Genomic DNA, 21,883 nt, shown 5'->3' on the forward strand with positions numbered 1-21,883 from the left:
TCATTTGATTGTGTAATGTTTAGATTGGGCTTTAAATAAAATTTCCTATGGTTCTGTACAAAATCCATGCCCTGGGAAAAACAGCATTCTCACATTTGGATAGGTCAGAAATGACTAAATAATTGATATTCTGGAATATAGGGATGCATGTCTTAAAGAGACTTCCTTCGTACTTCACAGAGGGTTGGTGCTAATAAAAAAAAAAAGGAACTTGAATAATCTCTAGTGGGATTGAACTATTTGGAGGAAGCCAAGTACTTCAAAGGTCTGTGGGATGCTCAAAGCATTCTGATTTCCAATCCCTTCTCTTCCCCTTACCCCCAACCTAATAGGGTACAGTAAAGCATTTATTTGAGGCCAGAAGAAACTGTGGTAGTCTGAGTTATATCCCCAGTGACTTATCAGTCATTAGAAGTCTTAGAAGACTCTTTCCAAATGCTGATTATTATTGCAGGTAGCCACGTGGAAACAGGAGCCACGGGTAGTTCTATCTTAAGGTATGTTCTTGCAGGATCATTCTCCAACGCCCAAACTAAAAAGGAAGCACAGAAAACCGGCTTCCTTCATGTAGCAGGTCTGAGACCAAAGATTTTCAGACAGCTGTGGTTATGCTACTGAATATATTTGCCTGTGCAGGGATGCTCAGTGCACAGGCGTTATTTGGGTTCCCTGAATAGCCTTGCTTTCAAAGCAAGAGTTGCCATTAACAGAGAATGGAGGAATTGAGTTTCTCTTCATGAGATCACTTTCACCTTGGCTGATGCTGAGTGTGGGAAGGGAACAAGACTGACTTATCTGCTAGCTGTTTTTTCCCATTCTGATCTGGGTCCAGCACACTCTTTTGGCAAGCCTTTCCCTTTAGCTTCAGACTTCTTATGAAGTCTATAAAAAGTCCTGAAAAGGAGGAGGCTTCTAATTATTTCATGTCCCTTAAGGTAATTCCAAATAATAGAATCATATCATAAATGAATAACACAAACAAAATGTATAATGCAACTGACACCATTAAAAAACAAAAAAAGTTTTTTAAAAGGTTAGAACTTAAAAAGACTCCGTTTGTCTCATTTCCCCATTCATGTTTTCACCAGGTTTCTCACAGCTGTGCATGGTACACACACAAACCAATGGGGTTTGGATGCTGGTTGCTTTGGTGCTAGCCACATGCACACTGAAGGTGACAGGTACCAGAGTGCTTCCCTGTGGCCTGAGGCCGTGGAACTCCCTGCCTAATAATATCAGATCATCTGTATTCTCTTTTGGAAGCAGGCTGGGGATGATTTTGATCTCTCAAAACCTTCAGTTAATGTGTGACCCTTATCTTTTATTGCAGTGGATTTTTTTGTTGTTGTTGTTCATTTGAACCACTCCTCGGTAAGTTCACCTAAAAAAGGTGAAGCTTTTTACACTCTCTCTCATATTATACTCTCTCCATTTTGCCTGTGCTAAGCTATCCTGTAAGTGGAAACCAAAGACATTTGTCTTTCTGGAAGCTGACAGAGATGACCACCTGTATATCTGTGTAACACAGTATCCGTCACTGTAAAAGCATAACATGCTTTCACTGAATAATGCCTGGTAGTCTTGCAGTCATGTATAGAGATACCTGTGTTACAGGTAATACTGGAATAGCGATGGCTTGTCACCGAAATTAATTTTGTGGTATTTTCCTTGGCCTGTATATTCTCCCCTCTGCAAATCTTCCTTGCTCCCTGTTTCCAAGCTCCATCCAAGCATCCTGTTCCTTCAGCATATTTTGGGAGCCTAATTACTTCTCAGACAACTTCCAAAGAGCTGGATGTCTTCCTCTCTTGCTTTGGTGTGCTACCTCTGTTGGTTTCTGTTGCACATTTCTTGGATAAATTACTTCATAATATTTGAAATAGTCTTTGATTTAGACTTCCTCTATATTACAGGTGTTTGTATTTTTGCATTTTAGGCACATGGCTGGGGAAAACAACTTATAAGTACAGGGGTTCCTTTATTTTTCTGGCTCTTCTAATAATTTTCTCCAACTTAGAGGATGTAAGGGCATAAATACAGGTATAAATACAGGGGGTCCTGTATATTTTTTGGCTCTTCTAATAATTTTCTTCAACTCAGACCATGAAAACGGGCATTGGATGTGTATGCTTGGGCTGACGGAGGTTAGCTCTGTTGCGAGCGGATGCAGTTCAGCTCTGCCCCACGTCGCTGGTGGGCACGGAGGACAGAGATGGGACCCAGTGCTGGTGGCCCTGTGGAGATGTCAGGGGGCAGGACTGCCATACTGAACACCCTGAGCACTGCATTTTAGGCACCTGAGCTAAATGCTTGAAGTAGGTTGTGTGGCTGTCCCTTACATTTATGTCTTTTTCAAGTACAATTCCTATGTAATGAGCTGTGTGCATTTTTATAGCATCTCTTAGGAGCCTTTCAAGTTGAATCATGAAATACATATTTTTAATAACCTCTGAGTCTTAAAAGGACAGTGTGAAATGGAAGTACTGGAAATCAAACAGTGATTCCCCTGACTTGTGAATTAAATTATTTCATTACAAATTTATGTGAAGTTCAGTCACTTTTTTATTTCTTGCGATTTCATGCCCTTTTTTTTATTTTGAACCGACAAACGGTTCTGATGTTGCACTTAGAAATTCCTTCTCATTTTAAATTTTAATAGTCTCCCACCAACAATGTGTTTATTTCTTTAAGTTTGTAACATCATGGGTCTTCAAGGCAGGGAGGGGAACTGCTCTGTAGCACAGGCCCTAAAAATGGATCCATTAACTCATGTATAGAGAATTTAATGAGAATTTTAAAGACAATCTTAAAGACAAGCTGAAATCCTCCTCCATCTGAGCAGCCTTGCTCAAACCACCATGATGTGCCCCAAAACGTGCTGGCTCTGTTCTCCAGCCCTGTAGTAACTGGAAGCGTAACTGTCAGGAGAAGGAGCTGCTGCTCAGTCTCTGGGGCTGTTCCATGCTTGGCGGAGGTGGCCAGGAAGGAGAAAGTTAGTATCAATCATAGAAATAGTTTCTGTCATCTGAACAACTGTCCTACTAGGAGTGGTTTGACAGAAGTGCCGTCCTGTTTTAAACAGACTACTTGAAAGCCATCAGAGGTTCTTTATAAATTAACTACTTGTTGTGTTTTGTTTTTTGGTGTAACATTGGCTATGAGCTTGCTGCATGGGGCTAGAGATGATCTTGCTGTTCCTTGGAAGATCTCGTAGACTGAGGACTCAGTTCTGAAAAACACTTCAAACCAAAACACTTCAACACTGAAAAACATGGACTCAAACTTCCACAGAATCATAGAACTACAGAACGGTTTGGGTTGGAAGGGACCTTAAAGCTCATCCAGTTCCAACCCCGCTGCCACGGGTAGGGACACCTTCCACTAGACCAGGTTGCTCCAAGCCCCGTCCAACCTGGCCTTGAACACTGCCAGGGATGGGGCAGCCACAACTTCTCTGGGCACCCTGTGCCAGTGCCTCAGCACCCTTGCAGGGAAGAGCTTCTTCCTAATAATCTAAACCTTCCCTCTGTCAATTTACAGCCATTGCCCCTTATCCTATCCCTACAGGCCCTTGTAAAAAGCCCCTCTGCAGCTTTCTCGTTGGCCCCTTTAGGCACTGGAAGCCGCTCTAAGGTCTCCCTGGAGCCTTCTCTTCTCCAGGCTGAACAAGCCCAGCTCTCTCAGCCTGTCTCCACAGGAGAGGTGCTCCAGCCCTCAAGCGTCTTTATGGCCTCCTCTGGACTTGCTCCAACACATCCATGTCCTTCTTATGTTGGGGGCCTCAGAGATGGACACAGTACTGCAGGTGGAGTCTCACGACAGTGGAGCAGAGGAGCAGAATCACCTCTCTTGACCAGCTGGTCTCTTGTGCATCAGTGGGACTATGCTTCCTCTATATGTAGATACAAGGTCTTGCAAGCCAGGAGGTTATATGGACAGAAGCAAAGAATGCATTGACAGCACAGGAGTAAACTGGGAATAAGACTTACCACAGCTTTGTGAATCTTTGATTAAATTTGTAAGAAATTATGAATATGGGGAGAATAACACCTTTGGCTTTGTTACACATGTCTGTTGGATGCTTCCCAAGTGATTAGTGGTAACTTTGCAGAACTAAATTAAGCCTTTGGAAAGAATAGTAGATGCAGCAAGTGGAAAAGACAAATAGGAAGTGTTTGTGAACACAGACATGCTGTGTCAGATTGCACTGAAGATGAGATTTAAAATAGGAAGTAAATTGTAAATTATTTCTCTGTAATTCTCATTTATTTACTTTTTTGTCATGTAGGTCTATTCTCTAGAGTTACACTTGCCTACTGCAAGGAGAAACATTCAGTGCTTAAGTGTGTAAGATGGGAAGTCAAGAGACACAGACGTGGAAGGCTGGCTTTGCAGTTTCCTCACTGTGTAACTGTCTCTGTTAGTCAATTAGGTTCTCTGGACTTGGTGCCTTCACCTGTGGAACGAGGTTTGCCTGTCTGTCAGCATCCTGCGAGGTACAGCAGATGTGTGTGGAACCAGAAACCTCAGCCTTAAAGCTTGAGTAGGATGCATTTTAGAAATTTGTTTCTTAATTTAGTTGTAAATAAGGCCCAAACTTACATTATTTTAATTTTCAGTCTTTACTTTCCTTGTTTCCAGACCTTGAGGACGGGGAGGGGTGGTGTGGGGGTTTCTCCTCAAAAATAACTGCTGTTCTCTGAAGGAGGGCAGCATCTCTTGATGAAGCGAGGCTGTGGGAAAGAAGGAAGGAAAAGAGAAGGAAAAGGAAAACATGCCGCCGTTATTTGCGTCCCGCTCGGCTCCTGGGGCGGCCTGGCAGGAGGTAGCCCGGCTCTGCCCTTAGTTTCCCACCACCGTGAGGCGGCCGGCAGGAGGCAGCCCCGCGCGGCGGCCGCAGCGGCGCGTCGCAGCCAATGGTGGCGCGGCGGCGGCACGTCGCAGCCAATAGGGCGCGGCGGCGCGGGGAGAGGGCCGCGTCGGGCGGGAAGGCGGCGGTGGCGGTGGGGGGGCTGCGGGGCGGCGCGGCGCCGGCAGGGGCACCTGCGGCGGCGGTGGGCGCGGGAGGCGGCGCCGCGCGGCTGGGGTGTCCGCAGCGCTGAGAGGGCAGGCTCGGCCCCGCCGCCGCCGCACAGGCCTCCGCCGCTCGGCACCCCCCGCGGCGCCTCGCAGCGCCGGTTCTGCACCCAGAGAGGCGCCCGGCGTTTAGCGGACCTCCATGTACGACAATTTGTACCTGCATGGATTTGAAGACTCGGAGGCGGTGAGTGCCGCCGCCGGGGCGGGGATCCCGGGGGGGCAAACCCACACACCCCCCTCCCGGCTTTGCAACGGGAGGTGCCGGTCGGAGCCACCCGGAATGCTCCCCCGTTACGTAATTCGTGGGGGTGCAGCCGTGTTTCGGGGTCCCGGGGGAGCCTGTTGCCGGTCACCGCGGTTGCGCTCCCGCAGCCGCGGACAGCGCCGGCTCCTGCCCCGCGGAGGGAGGTTTGTCAGCGCCGCGGGGAGAGCCGCTGGTGGTGAGCACCCCGCTGGTGAACCCCGCGCTCGGTGCGTGTGCGGCGCAACAGCAGCCGAAGTTGCTCGGCTGCCATCTGCATGGCGCGGGTCCTGGCCAGCCGGTCACCGCGGGCGCCTTCCGTGTGGAGTCGCGAAGCGGCGGAGCCTCCGAGGCACCACCGGGGCGACGGTGCCTGTGTCGCCCAAAAGAAGCCGGGACAGGCTGGCGTCAGTCGTTGAAAAATGATTTCCCCACCATCTCCCCGCCGCTCCCCGCTCCAGCCTGCAACAGCCTCGCTGGGGAGCTTGTGGCATCCCTCACAAAATGGTTCTCTTGCAGCGCGGAGGCCCCGTTACCGTCGTCGGGGCGCGACGCCCCAAATAAGAACGGTTGGCGGCGGTTGCCCATGTGGCCTTTCTTCCCAGCGGTAGCTGCGCAGGAGCCCGGCGGGGCAGAATTGCTCGGAGCAGGGGAAACTGCTGGGATTGCCGCGGCGAGGAACATGCAGTTCCGTATTAAACAGGGGTCTGTTACATAAGGTGTTGTGGCCAGCTCATAAAATACACAGATTATAACATAAACCAGAGTGCACGTCAGTGCAGACGTATGTATCGTATGATATGGTATCCCCAGCAGGATGCACAAGCTCCCATGTTGCTTCAGATGAGGCTTTTTTCCTTGCCTAACAATAAGGTTGTGCCGGTCTAGGACTGCGAAGTGTAATCTGTCTATGTGTTGCCTCATGTACTAGCAACTTGTTTTGGCATCCGTTGATTTTAGAGGGAGAGGAACCACAACTGTGCAGAATTGAAATGAAATAATGCAGTGCACCATGCTGAGAGGAAACCCTATGTATTTGAATCCTTCAGTACTATGTGTTTGAGTTTTTTCAAAACGGTGCTTCTTTGGGTCAGTTTAGAAATTCCTGCCTTTTTAGCATGTGTATGTTAATTTCTGTTTTGCGTTTTTTCTCGCCGCTGCTTACAAGCTGCCATGCCAAGTGAACGTGAGCGTGTTGGTTCCTTTAGGGATATGTTTTAGGATCCAGGTGGATGTTTCTGTATGTAAGGCAAAGCATGAATTCTTGGGAACTGTTCTCAGTCCTGAAGCTGTCTTGTGCTGGTCTTTCAGTGGAGTATAAATAAGCTCTTAAGAAGACAACTTAAAAGTATAGTAGAATGACTAAGAAGGCTAACTTGCTGCATAGTGGTTGTTGTGGAAGAAATGTTTTCTCTGTAGAAACTAGATTTTAAAGTTTACTAGAGAATGAAGGTAAATGTCTAGTAGGATTCAAGGGTGCTTCTGAGATGCTTAACTCCATGTGTTTCAGTAAAGCCCCACTGATTTCTTTCAAGAACATTATTTGGGAAAAGCAGTTTTGATGACGGTAGAAGAGCAGAGACCTTCCTGTTAAACAAACATCTGTGTCAGGGTTTGTACTGTAAGAATCATGTTAGTGACAAAGACAAGACCTAGGTCTTTAGCTGTGCACTTTGAAGGACTGGGATGAAGAAGTCATTTCCAGGTTCCTTAACACCCTCTTAACTAGTTCATGCTAATGGTGTTTACAGCCCTTGTAATTTTACAGTCTCTCATTACTTGAGAATGTTTTTGATAGACCTGACTTCCAGAATCGTGGGAATATGTGAGAATCTCAGCTTTCGTTAACAACAAAAAAACAAAAATCCAAACCCCAAGCCAAACTATCAAACCCTAAAAGCAACTTAGATCTCATAATCATATGGATGAGCTAGAGGCTGTAAACCTGAAGCCTCAGACACAGAGTAGATAAAATTCCCCAAGTGTGTTCACTTTATGTTCCTGAATCACTTGCTTAAAACATCACACCTTATTATTATTTTGGGTTCTGACTCATGAATTGAGTATGCTTGCTGAGACAATATTCGGGCGAACAGCTAGTGTGATGGGTCACATGAGTATTACTTTCAAGCCAAAGAGAGCCAACATAATAGAATTAATACAGTGAAAAACAAATCAAGGCTAGAATACTGGTTCCCTGTGGTTAAGAGAAAGTAACTGAGCGTGTGAAGATTAAAAGAAAAGGCCTCTGTATTGTTCTGGGGTTTAGGACCTGGAAGGCTTAACCCAGTTGTTGTGCAGCCAGTGAACTGAAGGAAGTACGAGCTTGTGTACTCTGTACTTGTTCATTAGCTGAACCACAGGAAGAGATGATCAAGGACTTGTGCTACTTGCAGCGCTTCTAGCATAAAATAGACTGTATCAAAAAGAGTCATTCTAGTACAGTAGCATCTTATAGAGCTGTGCCTAGCTGTCATGATAGGGCCAAAATGAAAATCCACTCACCCTCCTTTCTTGGGGTTTGTCCCTGCAGCGTAAAGAGAGTAGCTAGCGGGCTGGGGTTATCACCACGAATCTCTTCCTTATTGATGAAAGCAGAGAGAAGAGCAGCAGTTGTGATGAAGGGTTAACCTCTGGCAGTCTTCACTGGACTGAAATAGATGCGTGTTACTGAGTGTCTCTGAACTGCTTCAAGCTAACCTAGGTGGTATTACAGTTAGAAGTCAGCTGAATGGCACACTGACTGCAAATATCCATGAGGAATGTTTTAAATCTGTACCCATTGTAAGTCCTATGTGTACTTATCAAATTTTAATTTGGCTTGAAGGAAAAGGTGAATGATCAGTGTATGGCACACAGAGTAAACATGCTCACTTTTGGAAAGGTACTATGAAATCACAACATTTAAAGATAGGGAAGCTGAGGTATACACTGAGTTCATACCTAATCTCTTCTGGTAGATAATATACAGATTAACTGATCAGAGAACGGCCTAGAAGTGTGCAGGTGAGATTTTCCTGTTAAAACTGGGAACAAGCATGACATTTTTTAACAGTGAAGAGATATAGAGATGATTTTTGTGATAGAGGCTGCTATTATAGTGGGTTTGTGTGTGTGCATTTATACAACATATATGCAAAAATACATATTTTGATCTATTTTTGTGTAAAGAAATGAGTGTGTGTATGGGTATTATAATCCATTACCAGCAGTGATGATTAATGTGGAAGTAGATGATGCACTAGGTAGTGAGAGGCTTTTTGGAGGAAGAAAATTACACTGTTGAAGCTGAAAAACACTACCAGCGATTGTAGATAAAAAGTAGTTGCCATGTTGGAGAAAACAGGTTCAGAGATATGGAAGAAAACAACTTCTGCAGGCACAGGCGCCCTTGTAGTGAACACAGAAGGTGCCAGCTTTCAGGTGATGGAAGACTGTAGAGAGAAACATGTTCCCAGTGAAGATTTTTGTCTTGCTTGTTGCCCTGCCCTGGGATTTTGGGAGGGCTTTTTAGTGCTTTGGTTCTGAACAGGGTCACCCTTTTGGGAGTGAAAGCTGTTTGCCTTATAGGGAAGTATGTTTTACATTCTTGATAATAAGAGGCCATAAAACCCCTTTAGCACAGGAGGTTTAAGATGGTGAGGTCCATTGGGTAAAAAAGCAATACTGCTTTAACTTCATGGCTGGAATCTAATAAGCGTGTGTCTGTTTATGGCAGGGAAGGATCTGAATGCTGCTTGATATGTCAGTCCAGAATTTCCCAGTGCTCTGTGGTTTCAGTGAAGACTCCATCTTTTTCAGAAACAATCTCCCATGAAACCTTCCCATAAGAAATTGCATTTTCCGTAAAATTACTTTTTCCATTAAAGCTGCATTTTGTTGAAAAATTCTCGCCAGGAGTTAGCAACAAATACCTCCCAATACAGGTTCCTTCTCAGCCCCAGCAAATGATTGGGAATGACACCTGCGGCAAGTAAACGTCACCCTTTTTGCACCTGCAAAACTATGATAACTGTCCCTATTAGATTGTTTGTTTATGTTTATACCTCCAAAGCACTCATTTCACAGCAACACCTGAGCATGTGAAATGGCTTTCCCCACTTCTCACAAGGCGCAAGTTTAGCGCTTGTCAGCATGTGAGAGGCTTTATCTTCTGTACTTGAATTGGTTATCAAGGCTGTTGGGAACAGCTGCCTTTGGATAGGTGCTTCAAAGTTTGGCTTGGTTGTGTGTCAGGCAGGAGAGCAGAGCGAGAGTGAGGGGTGGCCTGGCATGGGTCAGCAAGGGCCTGGTGTGAGCAGGGCTGGGGAGCCAGCTAGGCGAGAAGCCACTGTTGCACGGCCGTGGTGGTGGCTGCATGGAGGTGAGGGTGCAGTGTCACCACTCAGCAGGCACTGGTGACAGCCTGCAGCACCCGCGCCGCGTGCCTTTCTGCTTAATAATGCCAGTGTTTCCCATTCTGCTCATCATCTTCCTCCTTGTGTTCAAGAAATTTAAGATGGCATTTAATTTATGCCTTCAGCTTCTGCGTGTCTTTTTGGTAGGAAGATGCATATTTAAATATTGGTTGGATTTCTTTGTGGTACCTCTCTGATCTCTAAAGGAGGGGTAAAGGTGGTCTTTTCTTGCGTTGTACCTCTCTGTTGTTGTAGGTCTTTTTGTTGACTGCTTTTACCTATTTGTTTTTTCTCCAGCAGTCTCCTCCTAAGCTATACATGCACCACCTTTTCTAGACTTCTCTTAGCCATTTGGCCCGCATTTAAGCCTGCTCTGGTTCCCTCAGGCTCTTCTAATCCCTGGATCTGCAGCCTGCCTCCTACTGCTGATGCTAGAGGGGGCTCTCGGTACACCAGAGAAGCAGGACTTCACTGGTTCGTAAGCCAGGATGATGTGCTTCAGTGAAAAGTACTGTGCAAGTTCAAGCTCTTATCACCAAGAATTAGATAAACACTTTTGAAGAATCAGATTCATGCCCAGATCCAGAAAAGCATTTTAGATTCTGAAAGTCTTGTGGTGTTTATAGGAGCTGACAGTTTCTACAGCCCTGGCACATCAGGGCTGTGTCTGGGAGTTGGGAAATTGTGGCTGGTGATGGAATATATATCATATCATTATGGCACATAGCATTATCATACTGACAATCTGTGTGGTGATAGTTGTGAATTTCATCTGCAGTGTTAATGGCTTTAGGTCATACATTAAGGTAGAAAGCTCTGCTTGGAGTCCAGTGTATTGTTAATCAGTGGTACAGATTGTGGTATTAGCACAACTTGATGACGTGTATGCGAGGAACCAGAGAGGAGCCTACTGTGACACAGGGCAATAGCACTGGCCATTCCTTCCACTCTATAAAGCTTGGTGTGACGTGTGTGTAAAAAAGCATGCTGATCGTGTAGGTTTTGTCTCCGGTTATTGTGTACAATTCTTGAGAAAGCATTGCTGAGAATTTTTAGGAAGGAGGTGACAGGAATACTAAGAAAACTTATTTCATTCACGACACAAATGATCAGTGTTAGCATTTTGAGGAGAGTGTACTCCCCTCCCTTACTCCAATTTGGTGACATTTCTCCTCGTACCGGTCACTCCTTCTGTTCCTAGTGTACACTTTTTCTCATGACAACTGAGATGAGAAGATCTCTGGGTGCTGCTCAAGTGGAAAAATCTGATTATAGAAACACAAACCTTGGTAGTGAAGTTCATGTTCACATACTGATTTCTGTATGGTACGTATGTGATCTTTAAAGGAGAAAGGAAGGTGGTCTTTGTTTGCTCTATACATCTTCTTAATAGTTGTAGGTTGAGAATAAGAAATAAACAGAATATGCCTGTAGAAGTGTTTTTCATCCTGTCTCTTTGGTGATTATTCTACTAAACTCTTCCAGTTAGTGTAATTTTAAAGACTTGTGCTTTACATTCTGTTTACTTGTAAACCGTTCCGCAGTATTGCTTGTGATAAGTGTTGGTCAATGGAGAAGTTGCAGCCCAAAACATCTGCCCACTGTTTACACAGCAAATATATTTGAAGTGACAGCTGGTGTATTCTGGTTTCGTGCCCCTCTCAAAGGTACGGTGCCAGACGGGCTGTCCTGGGAAGAGGCGATGCCTGCAGAGCTCATACATGGGTGTTGGAGTCATAGGCATTTGCTTGCATTCTTTTCTGAAATTCATTCTCTGTGCCTGCAGAGTTTGTCAGCTCTTTCTGCTATCCCAGAGCCAGCTGCTGGAGTGAGTTTTGTAATGCCCAATTCCTTTTATAGAATGTACAGCGGGCAGCTGAGACCAAGCAGGTAGCTTCACATAGCGGTCAAATAAAACCTGGGGCTTTTGATGGGGTTTGAAGGATTTCACTGATTATTGGGTTCATCATTTCTACAGGTCCCCTCTGAAATTTTCAAGCTGAAGATTGAAAGTTGGTAGTCGAGATGTAATTGTTATTTTATATGACTTGGTGGATTTTGCAGGCAGGGAGGAAGGCTGCTAGTGAGAATCAATGCATTTTCTTCTTTCCAGCATGCTTGGATTGTCTGGTGGTAGAAAGCCTGGTGATACAGACCCTCTTTACAGCGCACAGAGGAGTTTTCATACTTGGAAAATCTTTTCTTGGTTTATAGGTGAAATTAATTCTAGCGTGCGACTGCACAGGAACATGCTGAGTATCCAGCCATACAGACTGTGAGATGTTGAGCTTTCCTTGTGGTTGGTGCCATGAAGGGAAGTGAGATGAAGACTGCTGATGCTGTCCTTCTTTGGGAGGTCTACTTTTATAAAACAGTGGGTGGGTGGTCTCGTAAGACCCTCTGTTATGGGGCTGATCATCAGTAGGAGGCAGTTGGATTTCCTTTCTGTTACTCCTCAGAGAGACCACGGATGCATATGTGAACCAAGAGGACACTGTTTGCAGTGCTGTTCGTTTGTTGATGGCACTGGGCTTCTCTTCACGCATAGCTGTTCTTTGTTTTTCCATTTCAGTTAGTTAAGTTTTCTAATGTTTAATCCAAAAAGGATGAGTACTGTCAGGACCAAGTCATTCCAGGATCATTTGCCTAACTGCTACCAGTTATCTGCTTGCTGTTTGCTTATGTAGGATTTGTAGTTTCAAGCGTGCACTGAAGTCTGTCTTGACTGGGAACACAGTCAATAATTTCTGATAAAGAGAGATTATCCTCTGCTCATTATGTCTTCTGAATTCTCATTGAGATTTGGCTTTTGCACAGTCAAAGCGTTTGTGTGTTTTTGACAGTTTCAAATCTGTTTTCATTTTCATTAGTTCTTAATAGATTGCTTCAGCTAATGAATCATCATCTGCCTAACATTTTTCTTTTATGTAAAGGGCTGTTGGAAAGTTAGCTTGTTTTCTGTTTTGGGTTTGCTTGGTTGTTTTTGCTTAGTTTTTTCCTACTAAAATTCCCAAAGTCCTTGCATTCCTACAGCTTCAGTTATTCTTACCATGTCCAGTGTTTTGTGCCCACATAAAAATGGTTTTCTGTCTGACTCAGATCTTCTGTTTGTTAAAGGCAATGTTGTGATTTGATAGTATGATAGTAAAATAAAACTTTCAGTAAGAATTATAGATAACTTCTATAAATTACTGCCTGCTGTTTCCATAGAGGTAATTTTTTCAACAAAAGTATTTTAGAATGCAACAAAAAGAAAAGCTTCAAGTCATCTAAACAAAAGAAACATGACACGGAATAGTTAACTCTGTATGTTTTCAGGTTCAACTGCAAGTAAGAGCTTGTCTGATTGGGATAGTGTGTGTTTAGTAATATTGTTTGTTCATATGAAGGACTAAGGTGTGTAATTAACTATGGCTTTACTCCTGCTTTTGGATTCCTTCTGGTGAGCCCTTGAATGACCATGGAGTGCAGCTAAAATGAGAAGGATTTCTCACAAATGTGAGAAATGTGAGATCCTGGATTGCGGAGCACTTTAAAAATTGCCCGCTGCTTAAGAAGATGCCGTAAAAGTGACTCAAGGGCATCCGAGGGAGGAGCGTGGCTCTTGGCACTGAAGGAATGCATCACAGGCATGATAAGTAACAAGGGGAGAAGCTTAACTTAGGATTTGTTGGTGTCATGGCTTGCTTCCCTATCTCCCTAAAACATGTTCTGTTTGTGAGATGCTGAGCCATTAGATGTTTTTCCGTTGAGTAAGCATTTACAGAGATGGTAGAGCCTGGTTTTAAAACTCAGCAAATTAGACGACTGCAGATTACTTTACAAACAGGACAAGCCTGACAACTGTTCATGGTCATTTGGAATCCAGTAATTAATTTCAGAATGTCATTTAGCTGGCTGAATGCTGAGTTCTGTAGGGATCTCAGGTGGTGTCAAGATTTGCTTGCAAACTTCTGTCAGATCCTGGTTTGTCTTTTTCCACAGTGCTTTGTTGCTGATTTTCATGCCAACAGTGAAGTGTTCAGTTCTTGAGCATCTCGTTTTACCATGTCCCATCCTTCTTTCTATGCCTTCAACATGTAAGTACATTCAGTTGCAGTATCTTTGTGCTTCTGTGTGGAGACAGGGACAAGGTTAACAGCCTGTTAATAGGCACGGTCTTTGTCTTTGCTCTGATAGTTTCCTCTTTCAGAAGGAGAGGTCCATCACTCGTGGGCTTCTTGGTTCTCTTCACTCATGACATCTTTCAGGTCATGGACCTGTGCATGCGTGCCAAATGAATTTAGCTGCCTGCCGGTCATTCCTGATGTAGCATCATCTATGTATGAAATTGTTTGGGAGCATGGCTTAGAGGGAAATTTTTAACTATTTCTTTCATAAACCAGAGAAAAGAAAGACTGGACTGGAGCTCCCTTGCTCCATTAAAGCTTGCTGGCTCCTGTGCCGGAGCACTGGGTTGTGCCCATCTTTCTCTGTGTTACTGTGCATCGAAAGGGATTTTTCCTCTGGAAAAAGGCACAAGAGAGTGGTGAGAGGAGTTGTGGACAGCTGGGTGGACTAGAGGAGAAGGTAAGCACAGGTAGGCAGTGTAGTTCTAGCACGTGCTAAAAAACTTTTGGGCCTCCTCCTCCTCCTTGCTCCTGGATCTTTCATTACCTTCCCTTCCTCTTAGGTTCTGTCTTTCTTTAACTTGGCTCTGTTCCTAACATACTCTCTTTGAACAGATGATGGGTTTGTGTCTATATATACACATACATATGTGTATATACATACATATTATATATGGGAGGCTGGGCTCAGGAGGTCCTTTCCAACCTCAGCTGTTCCTGTTGCTCTTTGAAAATTGAAGGAGGACTTTCAGAGCAGAAAGGGAGGCAAGAAGGGGAGGATTTCTGCCCAACTGCAAGTTCTGTTAACTCTTTCTTGTGCCCACGTATCTATCTTGTCTACCCCAAGGTGCTGATCAGGTAAACTCAGTTTTTGATTTGGAGGTTTACCCGCATTCTCAGAGTCAGCAGGCTTTTCCACCCAGCACAGAGGGCTACAGGAAGCCAACGGTGCCTGATTTTGCACATACACAGCTCAGAATGTATATCTGCATTGTGTTTCTCTCTAAAGCTAGCCTTGTCAGAAAGGGTTCTAAGTGTTTTGAGCAAAGGGCTCAGAAGGAGCAGTGTTGGGCTAGAGGGTCTACTCTGCTCCTCAGGGCTGTGGGAATTTTAGTTTTTGTGAGGGCATAGAAAAGCAGGAAGGCCCTGGGGGAGAGGGAAAACAGGCTGCTCTTATGTTTTGTTTTGTATTTGGTTTTGTGTTTGGTTGTTTTTGTTTTTTTTCTAAAACATTAGGTAGTACAAAGGCTACGTAAGTTACAGAGATGGAGCTGTTTGGTTGTGCTGTTTCCCTGGCATGGGGAATGCAGCCTGGCAGTGATTTGATTACAGCAACATGGAAGAAATCATGAGGAAAAAATACTCCCTATCATCTTGCTAAGTACTGAAGTGGTGAAGTGCGTGTTTGAACGAGCTGCTAACACTTCACATAAAACTTCACAGGACTTTCTATTTTGAGAGAGTTCTGCTTATACCAAATACGTTTTCTCCAAGTCTTGTCTTGTTGGGGTTTTTTTTCTGTGCTGGGACATTTCCCTGCAAATCGACTCTCGCTGCTCAGCTCATTTGTGCTTTCTGCTTTCTCCAGTGGGCTTTTTGTCCCTGGTGCAGTGGCATCACACTCAGTGATTACATTATCATAAATGCCATGTTTTCTTTGAAAATGTGTTGCTGTAGATGCTGTGCTGGGTGCTCTTGGTGTGTGTGAGGCTGGAGGATTTTTTTTTTTTCCAGTAGTTGTGTCCATTTTGGCCATAAATGAGCCCTTTACACCTCTCACCCCCATGAGATGAGCTATAGGGTGAGGTGGCCAAGGCATCCTCCGTGTTCCTCCTTCCTGCTCATGGAGTCAGGTACAACCTGAAAACCTTTGGCCTGTTCAAACTCAACTTTCTCAGAACCTTTAATCCTTTAATCTCTTATTCACAGGTAAGAACCCTGTGAATAAAATAATGTTTCTAATGGTTACACCCCCTATTCTGCTTTACAAATTTCTCCTTTCCATGTGGGATTTTTTGACAATTTTTTTTAAGCCACATTCCTTCTGTGCTTGGTGTATCTCTGAAAAATCGATCTCTTTTGCCTGGGAAAATGATGCATTCTGACAAACCATCAGTTAGTCTCTGCTAAGATGTATAGGTCATGAGATACCATGGTAAATTTTTATTTTCCAGAACAATTAGTGGTGATCTCATCAGGTTCTGACAAAACAAGCCCCAGCATCATTCTCGGGCAGAGAAGTTTCAATTATGACTAATGCAGAGAAAACATCATCAAGGAAAAAAATCCAATGGCAGCTATCCCTGTCTCTGTCAGCAAAGGCTGCTTCTGCATGAGATCTAGCAGCAGCTCCTGGCACTGAAGGCTCTGTCCGAACAGCATGATGAAAGCTCAAGAATAAACCTGCCGCACTCCAGGAATGACAGATACCACAGAAATATCTCTCCAAGTGACACCAAGCTAGAAAAAGAAGTACCTGTGATTCAGCAGGCTGTGATTGTACTCATCCTGCCTGCACTAAGGCAGTCCTTGCTGTTCCCTCAAGGTGGAGTCATGAAAGGTTTGTCCAACATGGGAACACAACCAAGCTACCAACATGGGCATGTTCTGCAGCATCAGTTGTGACTTAAATGCTGGTGCTGCACCTAGAATAAATTATCCTCCTTCCAGCTACCTCCTGGTGCACTCTCCCTGCTGATGAACAGAAACCTGTGTCTGCTGCTGTGCATGCACTTGCCTCACCTGGCTGAGGTGTCATCTGCTCTGTCGAGTCTGGCACTGGGACTGATGTATGGAGGGTCAGACCCTCTCCTATGGTGTTCCAGTTCAGCCTTTGAGAATGGGGACGCTCATCTTTGCACATGCCCTGGGGAAAAAGGCCTTTCCATCAAAGTTTTCATGTTTGAATACCAGAATGAGCAAGTTTGCTTACAAGTGATGATCTCTCTTTTGTCCAGTTGAATGGCACCCATGCTGTCACCGTATGACTGTACAGTATTTCAGGATTTTCAGTCAAAGACTGCCAAGACCTGGAGGTGGGACATGACGTGTTTCTAACATGTCTCTCAGGCCTGTTGGCCAGCCAGGGCTGCCTTTTGGACTAATGAAAGACAGTCTGACCTAGCCAGAAGCAAGCAACCACTAGCTGCTGTAGGTCAGTGCCAAAGGAGAGTAAGTGAGCAGGAGCCCAGTGTGTGGTAGTCTCTTTACCCTCCAGATGTCTTGACAAACTGTTCATCTCAGACTTTTTTTTATTTTTTTCTTGGAAAGTTCCTATCATCATTTTATTCCGTCATAATGGAGCGTGAGGAGACAAAGCAGTTGAGCTGGCACTGCAAGAAAGAGATCCTGGTGTCGTTTTACCTGTGTAACTCCCAGCGGATCTGGGACGATGGCAGTCTCCCACCTCACGGGAGCTCTTGTTCTTTAAGCAGAATTAGCTTACTGACACACAGTTATAAATGAAGTTTACTTGCTGAAGTGTTTGTTCAAAAAAGAGTGGGCAAGATTATTTCAAAGTGTATTTGTTTGCAAGGTTTCTGACAAGATATGAGATGTAGCTTTACCCTTGTAGTGCTTGTTCTACTTAAAATGGTCTCAAGACTTTTTTGTACGCCACGGAAAAGGAATATTGGAACTTTGCACTTTTTATTGACCTCTTACTAGAAAATGAAGAGGATGTTGACAGATGGAAAAACATCTGAATGAAATGAATTATACTTTGCCTCCTTAGTTTTTTCCGTACTGATTACAATTGTCTTATTTTTTACTTACTGTCCTAAGGAGTAGAGTGGTAGGAAGTTCATTGCTACAGTGACCTTCCTACAACTACATTGTTGAATAGCTGTTGTATTATACCCTAGAGTGAATAAATCTCAGGAATGCATTAAATAATGTTTCCCTTTTAATAATTAGGTTTACTGTATGTAAACATACAGTATGAGTGGGAGTGTAAGAGGAAGAGTCACAGGCTGGAGTATTTCCTGTTATACATTTAAAATTCGTAGAGTGGTGGTGGATACGTAGAAGTTGCTTTGCTGAATGGAATCAAGAAGTTGACTTAGGCTTTGAAACTTGCCATTGAATGTCATTTCTAGTGCTAATGTTGCCACATGTTACACGTATGCTGAAGATGTTTTATCTATTATAATATTTAAGAATCTTGTTAATTTTTTAGCTCTGCTGCTTTGTTCTGAATATATCACATATGAGTGGTTCCTTTTTGTTGGCTTAGAATCAAATTTGCACCTTTCCATTTCACTGTAAAACCTTCCCATCTTATTGTTAAACATGAGCTGCCTCATACTATCCTCCTAGGTCATTCAGTTACTCTATAGGCTGATGTTGGGCAGGGCAGTGGGATCGAGTGCACCCTCAGTGAGTTTGCTGGCAACGCACTGAAGGGAAGGGATGCCATCCAGAGTGACCCTGACAGGCTTTGAAAGTGGGCCAGTGTAAACCTCATGAAGTTAAACAAGTTCTGTGATTCTGTGGTTCTATGAATTTGTACACAGGGATATGAATGGTGGAGGGCTGCCCCCTTCCCCTTGAGAGAGCAATTTCCCTGTTACTTTGGGGTCTCTGTTCAAACACATCCTTGATGGGTCTGGTTATTTTTCTTGATCCTTCTGAGCTTCTCTTTTTTTCAATACTGGTTTGTTTTTATTTTTTGAGAAAGGGAAGTTGTGGCTGCTGCTGTATGTACTCTGCAGATAAAACCGTACCAGCGTGGGAGAAGTGTTCAGTTGACAGCTTCGAAGGTACATATATTTCAGTGTACATCACATGTAGAGCGCTATGCTTCGTAAAAGAGGCGTTATGCCTCCCAGTGACTCCACAATATACATTTGGGAGACAAGAAAAAAAAAAATATTTGCATACCACTGAAGAAAACAGTTTCAGGATGAGGGCATTGCTGAACATGTTACTAGTTGAGAGCGGTCTAGGAAAAGATTACTACAGCAAAGATTTTCTTGTGTGTACAGTTCGAGGTTGAAAATACTCAAGTTGATCCTCAGCCATTGGTTTTATATGTTTTAAGACCGTAATGGCTTGGGTTTTTGGCACAACATCGGGCCAGTTGTGTCCCCAGAGTTGACCAAGTTTAAAGTTACAGTCATGATATGTACAGTCATGATCACAGTCATCTTAGGGATGATTGTGACAGTCATTTCAATATGTAATATGCTCAGTACTAAAATCTGTCTCTAAGATATAACACAAAAATATCATGCTTCCATAGACTTCTTGTTCTCTGCAGGAGGAAGCTGCTGTTTGTAAGATTTATTTGGGTTCTCTGCACGCAAGCGATAGCTGCCAAGTGGGAAGATATGTTCAGTGGAACGTAACTGTGCACAGGTATTTTTGTATCCTCGTATGCAAGAATTTAATTTACAAAAGGTAGGTGAGATCTATTTAGTATCAGGATTGAATTATTCTGAAAAATTAAATATTTTACATTCGTCAACAACAACAAAAAATATTAATAAACTCAGGCTACGATTTTTCTGGATGGACTGATCTCTGACAGGATAAGAAATCCTAGTCTGTATCCTCAGAATAACAACAATGATGTAAATAAAAACCTGCAGTGTTGTTTTGCTGAAAACTGATCTTTGAAGAGCTATGTCCGAAGTCATCACAGGCTGTTTTTCAGGCTGGTTTTGCTGAGCATTTTCAAACTGATCTAGCCTAAACAGAAATTACATATGCCAATTAACTCTAAAATTTGGAACCAGAACTGAACTGAGGGATGAAACCAGACTGAGAGCCCAGGTTTCAGTGGAGCTGGACTAATGTATTTCAGGCATGTGTAGCCTAAAAGTTCGCATTCCTGCTTGTTTCTTCCAGCCATTAAACAATTCCTCCCTTTGGTTGTATTGCCTCTTAACCCAACTGCAGTTGCTGCATTATCTAAAAGAAAAAAAAAGACATCTAAAAAGCTGCTTCCCAGCAGCTGGAAGATTAACCAGCTTTTGCCCCATCAGACCATTTCAGGAAGGAAATCAGTGAAGTGGTTTCCCAAGTGGCTGGCTGCCTAGCTGGGTGCGTGCTGCAGTCTCTGGAGATCTCAGAGGCGTTTCAGCTGTTTGGTTGGTTGGGGGTTTTTGTGTTAATTTTATTTAGCTGCATTCTCCTAGAGCAAGTCCGTCCCTCTCTGCTTTTGCTCTGAATTGCAGCACTGCTGCTGCACAGAGCCTGGTGGGAGAGGTTCTGCTGGAGAGGAGCTCTGGCTGCCAGGAGGAACAGGCTAGATCCTGCTCTTCTCTGGTTTTCTCTCTTCCAGCAGCTACTGATACCAGCCCTCCTGCGAGATCGAGGGAGGTGGCCAAGCTGCATGAGCAGCACCACATGGGTCGCTGCTTGGGGAGGAAGAGGAGTTGCTCCTTCCTAAGGCTCAGCACTTTTTTCCCTCTCACTTATTTGGTATCTCTTACTAGTTTGGTAATTTATTCATGTTTCAGTAGTGTTGCTTGCACAGCTCTTTTCCAACTTTGAGACTGACGTTAAGAGCTGCAGTATAGAGATACAGAAGGGGCTGTGTTAGGGCAGCAGGACTGCAACTCAAGAGTGATACAGTTAGAAATGTCAAGAAACAGCTTGTGTCCTGACTATGCCTGTGATGATAGTGTGCTTACTCCGCAGTTCCTTGCCCATAGCATGCCTTGAAAAGATGCACAGAGGAATAGGAACTTAAGAGGGGCCCAGGACTCCTGGGCCCTGTTCCTGGAGAGGAGGTACATGAAGGAGAGGGCATTTTCACTCTGCATTGCTGGTAGAGCTGGGTAGAAATCTTTCTTTAGGGGTGGAAGGCGAGTGTGGGTACCGCATGTGGAAGTGCTCAGCTCCTCCATGCAGACATGGAAGTACAGCTTGCAGCAGCTGGGACTGGGGTGTCTGTGCTGTGCTTGGTGCTTGTGCTTCTATAAGGATGAAGGAGAACAGGGGCATATGCAGTCTCTGCCACCCCCAGTTCCTGCTGGGTCCTCTTTCTCCAAAGATAGGGCTGTGCTGGCTTGTCCCTGTGGCAGGGAGGACTGGTTGTGCTCCTCAGGGGGCTCATCAGTTCTGTGCAGGTTAGAAGAGGTTGCTGGAGCACGATGTGAGGCATCCTCCCTCCTCCTCCACGCTGCTTGCTGTCTCTGCAGCCTTCCCACCTGCTGCCAAGCTGGGGAGAGCGATGCTGGGTGCAGGAAGAAGTGCTGGTTTAACAACAGAGTACAGCGATGCTGTGCCCTCTGCATGGAGCTAATGGGACACAAGAGGATTTACAAAATAGACTGGAGGAGAACTCTTTAGTAATTGAAATCTCCTGATGGTTTTGTGCTGTGCAAAGTAGGATATACACAGCAGCTACTGTGGCTAAACACAGACCTGGTCCCAGAGGAGTGTTCAACCCTACAGCTTCCAGGGAGCAAGCTCCTAGCGTGGAAGACTCTCAACAAATGCACATAAAGAACGAAATACAAAACATTTAGTTGATGCTGAAATGTGATATTAATACAAGCCTTTCCTTACTGCCAGTAGCACAGGGTGCTTGGACTTCCAGTGAATTATTCTGGAGCATGGAGATGTCTTGGTGATTGGTCTCCTGCAAGGGGTGCCATGAATGCATTTGTAAGCTATGCCTGAGTGTATGTCTGTTCCCCAAATCTTACCTGTTATAGGAGGTAAAGATTCGTATTGTTTATGTATATGTTTAGATCAACATCATTACATTGAAATATTTTATTATAACAGCTGTAGTCGAGGGTTTATCTGTCCAGCATGAGTTTGTCTACTCAAGGATTGAGCTCTGGGGGTTTTGCTTTGTTTAGCCCAGGGCAGAAAAAGAATTTGGGAAGTTCCTAACCTTCAGCTGACTGGCTTTTGATTTACATCCTTAACGTCATCTTTCTCTTCGGAAGTACTGCAAGGAATGGTTTCGCATTTGACTTTGGTGAGATGCTTACCTACCCAGTGGGAACTGAATGGGTGTAATATCAATGTAAAGGTGGTTGTGAGGAAGCAACCGTCTTCCATCTGACTTCCTTAATTGTGACTTTCATATTCTGGTT

The 21,883-nt window shown here is 44.3% G+C and overlaps 1 protein-coding gene across 6 annotated transcripts in view; it reads left to right on the forward strand.

Moving 5' to 3' along the window:
- CACNB4 (calcium voltage-gated channel auxiliary subunit beta 4) overlaps positions 1-21,883 on the forward strand; it is a 112,012-nt gene that overhangs the window by 37,087 nt on the left and 53,042 nt on the right. The window contains exon 1 of one of the 6 annotated variants that reach the window (XR_003991366.1): positions 5,056-5,263. The exons of 4 other annotated variants lie outside the window; for them this stretch is intronic. Coding sequence is in view for 1 of the 2 variants with exons in the window: in XM_030485582.1 (XP_030341442.1) it covers positions 5,219-5,263 (45 nt within the window). In the remaining variant the exon portion in view is untranslated. Of the gene's footprint in view, positions 1-5,055; positions 5,264-21,883 lie in introns of those variants that run through there. One more of the 6 variants, XM_030485582.1, reaches the window with a different exon arrangement.

Source organism: Strigops habroptila, chromosome 5 (assembly GCF_004027225.2).
Source record: "Strigops habroptila isolate Jane chromosome 5, bStrHab1.2.pri, whole genome shotgun sequence".
Classification (NCBI taxonomy): Eukaryota; Metazoa; Chordata; class Aves; order Psittaciformes; family Psittacidae; genus Strigops; species Strigops habroptila.